The sequence below is a fragment of the Rosa rugosa genome, chromosome 3, assembly GCF_958449725.1.
Source record: "Rosa rugosa chromosome 3, drRosRugo1.1, whole genome shotgun sequence".
Lineage (NCBI taxonomy): Eukaryota > Viridiplantae > Streptophyta > Magnoliopsida > Rosales > Rosaceae > Rosa > Rosa rugosa.
Genome location: NC_084822.1, coordinates 43,078,995 through 43,083,116, shown reverse-complemented (window position 1 = coordinate 43,083,116; position 4,122 = coordinate 43,078,995). Strand labels below are relative to the sequence as shown.

Below are 4,122 nucleotides of genomic sequence, written 5' to 3'. Positions count from 1 at the left end.
ATGACATTTTTTGAATGGCATTTTATGAAAAACGTCATGAAAAGTACATTCAATGACGTTTTTTTACTGAAACGTCATTGTTTATTTGATATCAAAATTTTATCTTATGGTTGTGGCGTTTAGCAAATGCCATAGAAGTTTAAAAATTTTAACGGCGTTTTAGAAACGCCATTAAAATCTATGGCGTTTTCCTAATCGTCACCAAAAGTTTTTTAATGGCGTTTGGAAACGTCATAAAAATTATTTGAGCCCATGACGTTCAGAAACGTCCTAAAAGCCATGCCCAATTGTTTTTAATATGCCGCTCTCGGTCTTTTCGTTTCGCGCCTTTAGCCCATCTCATTTTATTAAGGATTTTTTATTCTTTTCAACACTTTACTTTTTTCTTCTCGTTCTCTCTCTCTCTCTCGCACAGCTCCGCTTCCTCGTTATCCCTATGCTAGCTACTTGAAGAAAAACTCTGAGCTCAAGACTCAATGTTTCAATCTATCGTCTAAAAGCTTTGAGGTAACAATACCATCTCTTATTATCTTGGTTCAACTCAATTTCCATTTCACTTCTTCATGTTTGAGGTTTAGAACATTGAGAAATCATCTCCTTAGTCCAAGAACAATTGATTTCTCAGGTTGGAGTCCGATTTTTCTCTTGGGTATTACTCATATTGTTTATTTCCTGTGAAAGCATCTATTTGATTGAAGATTTTTGAGAAATTGTATTTAGTTTTTGGGTTTAGGTTTATGGATATCAATTGTGAAATTGGGGTTAATAGTTTGATTTTCTTACTTAGATTACAGTTACGGATTGCAAATTTCATTTGGGTTTATCTCATAATAGCATCTATGTGATTGAAAATTTCCTCATATGTTTTAGGGTAAGACTCCAAGTCGTGTCCACCACTTAGTATTTTGCTGAATTTTGTATCCATTGGTAACATTCTAGTTGGTTTAGATGGTCTAGTAATTTGGTGTTTGCAATTATCTGTAGAGGGATTGAGAAGTTTGGAAGTAGCACAGCTATAATTGCAGTACTGGGTCGTTTTTCAACTGCCCCTACTGCAAGGGCAAGTTTTTGCAAAGCCTCCCGAAAATTGCCATTTGAGGACCCTGATCCTAATTTAGCTATTAACTATCAATTCTTTTCTACTCAGTTCCTTGCCTTGGCAGTTTATGCTTCTGAGCCACAAGTTCATGATATAGTCAAAGGATGACTTGTAGCCAATCTTGGTCTTGCCTCATTTTTGTTTTGGTGGTATGGAAGTTTCAACTGAACTATCCAAATGCCCATGGTCTCATAACAGAGGATCCTAAAGTTTTGTTTTATTTCATCTATTATCTGTAGCATTATACTCTTGCAAGATTCCAAGGCTTCTCTTTGTTTGAAAGATTGTTTCCATTCCCTTTACTGGCATACGAATGATATATTGACAAGGAAAAAAAAAAAAGCCAAAGACCATAGTAGAATAATCTGGGTTCTTTTTGTTTCATTTCATAGTGTTTTGCTTTTCCTTTTGACGAATGTTGCTTTCTCAGTTTGTCAATACAATTGTAATGTCTGACATGTTCATTTACCCATAATCCTTCATACTGCTATATTTTTTAATGAACTAAAGTTTGGTACCTATAATTCATTTATCTTTGGAGCTTTACTGATTATTAAATATATGGCAGGTCGTTTGTGGCATCTTTGAAGAAAAGAATCAATCAATCGCATTTCTCAATTCAAGGTGAGCAACCCATTTTCACTACTCTCTCAGAGTAGCTTCAACCATGTTCATTATGATTTCTATTTTTCTCTTAATGGAACTTGATTTAGAATTTGTTATAGGGTGTTTTTGGTTTTTTCAAAAGGACAGAACTGTTGTTGGCAAGTGGACTAAGCAATTTCCAGGTATGCTCTATTCTACAATGCAACACACACACACACACATACATACATATATATATATATATATACAGAGCTTCTCCGGTGCGGACGTCCGCACTTTTTGCTTAGGTGCGGATTTCCGGTTTTGACCCACTTTCCGGCCACATTTTTACATCTTAACCGTTCAGTTTTTAGGTCCTAGTGTATAGATCACCTCTACAAAATTTCAGCCAATTTGGTGATCGTTAAGGCATCCAAAACTGCAATTTACCATTATAAATACGAACGGTTCCGGTTCGACAGATTCGGTCCGTTCGTGTAAATTGCAATTTTGGATGCCTTAACGATCATCAAATTGGCTGAAATTTTGCAGAGATGATCTATACATTAGGATCTAAAAACTGAACTGCTAAGATGTAAAAATGTGATCGGAAAGTGGGTCAAAACTGGAAATCCGCACCTTTTTCTTCGGTGCGGATTTCCGCACCTGAGCAAACTTCTATATATAGTATATATATATATATTCCTATCAAGCTAACAACCATAAGTGAATAAGCATATATTCCTAAGTGAAACCTCAATCCTAATAAATAAATGTAATGAATGAGAAAAACATTATTAAAACTTTGATTTGTTAAATAGTTACTTATCCTAATAAACTGGATACTTACTTATCTTCTGTACTCTCTACTGGTGTATTTTCAAGTTTGGTAATTGTGTGGTTAAAGTATTGTTCTGCTGCAGTTTCTAGGTATATCTTGAGTCATTGATTACCAGTTTCTAGGTATTGTTCTGCTGCAGTTTCTAGGTATACCTCTTTCTATTAAATCTCTATTCTTAAATCTATTCAAGGTTGTTGTGGAATGCACTTTTGATTATTATCTAGCTATGGTGACTCCATTAGGATGATTAGGACTGGGAAGGATCGAGTTCAATTACTGCACACCATGTGTTTGAAGTTATGCCTCAAAGACAGCACCCAAGCTGAACCAGTGGGCTATTCCATGATTTCCGAAAAACCTATACTTCTTGTTTTACTCTCAGTTTTTGACAGCTTAAAATAGACTCTTCAATGATCATTTTGAGCTTGGTTTCATGAAAAACGGAGTTAAAATGAAATACTTATGCCATTTTGAAATTACTGCACTGTTTCAGGGTTTCTGCAGAAATCAGTATTTTCTGCTACTTTGGATTCTTATTTGACCACTCATTTGAACTGTGAATGACGTGAAATTTTGCAAAATAGTAGGTTTACATGTCTACTTCAAATCTGGAGAGTTTAGCATGAAATCACTGAAAGAGTAGTTGTTGATGAATTTTTCTTTCGCTATCAGTCTTCTGAAAACTTCTCAAATTTGCAGCAACCTTGTTACGAAACAATCTGTTTGAAAGGCTTTCACACCTTTGTCAGTCCTTGAATTTTAGTATGTTAAAATAGACTGAATATTAACATTCTTATCTGGATTTCTTGTTAACACTTGAGCAGGTTTGTAGAGAAAACAACAACCATGGGCCATATGATATACATATTTGCTTGTTACTTACACTATGCCAAAAAACGTATCAGACGACAGACTGAAACTGTTGTCTGATTTGGAGTGCCACCGCTGTAGAGCGAGCCGTTGTCTGTTGAAAATTCAGACAACGGTGGAACACACTTGTCTGATAAACAAACAGGCAACGGGTATGTGGTATAACTGTTGTGTGATGGCTCGACAGATGGGTCGGCAGATGCCATGCGCAGCTGCGCAGCAGTTGAAGCGCTTCCTTCAGACAACAGTACTTGGTTTCAAGCTGTTGTATGTTAAGCATATCAGACAACATAGTTTTATTTTTTGTGTTGTCTGATTGATCCTCAAACTTCAGTGGTTGGACTATATCTGTTGTATGATCACCATTTGGGACAACGGAGTTCAATTGCAACTGTTGTCTGATTTAGTTTTTGGACAACAGAGTTCAATTGCTTCTGTTGTATGATTAATGTTTAGGACAACTGAGTTTAGTTGGTTCTGTTGTGTGAGTAGAAATTAGAATACACTGATTTGTTAAAAACCGATGTGTGATATGAATGATAGCAATCAGTTTCTGCCCCATTTTCGGCCATTCAGACAACGGGCAGTCGACATTATATATATTCTGTTGTGTGATCATTTGAACATCCCATTCCTGAATTAGATTGTGCATTCATTTCGTCTATTTACCAAATGAACAGTACTCCATCAAACACGAATATTAGAAACCATCAAATGAGTAATCTAA

At 35.7% G+C, this 4,122-nt stretch overlaps 1 protein-coding gene and 1 long non-coding RNA gene across 2 annotated transcripts in view; one reads left to right on the top strand and one right to left on the bottom strand.

The window, feature by feature from the left end:
- The first annotated feature begins 409 nt into the window (after nucleotides 1-409).
- Nucleotides 410-2,643, top strand: LOC133737425 (uncharacterized). Its single transcript, XR_009859848.1, has 4 exons — nucleotides 410-507; nucleotides 1,668-1,723; nucleotides 1,825-1,887; nucleotides 2,608-2,643. It is a non-coding gene; the product is annotated as an uncharacterized LOC133737425 (long non-coding RNA).
- Nucleotides 2,644-3,212: 569 nt separating this feature from the next.
- The window catches only part of LOC133737767 (uncharacterized), a 7,659-nt gene continuing 6,749 nt past the window's right edge, over nucleotides 3,213-4,122 (bottom strand). Inside the window, exon 7 of the mRNA XM_062165264.1 lies at nucleotides 3,213-3,276. Coding sequence (XP_062021248.1) covers nucleotides 3,213-3,276 — 64 coding nt within the window. The remainder of the gene's footprint in view (nucleotides 3,277-4,122) is intronic.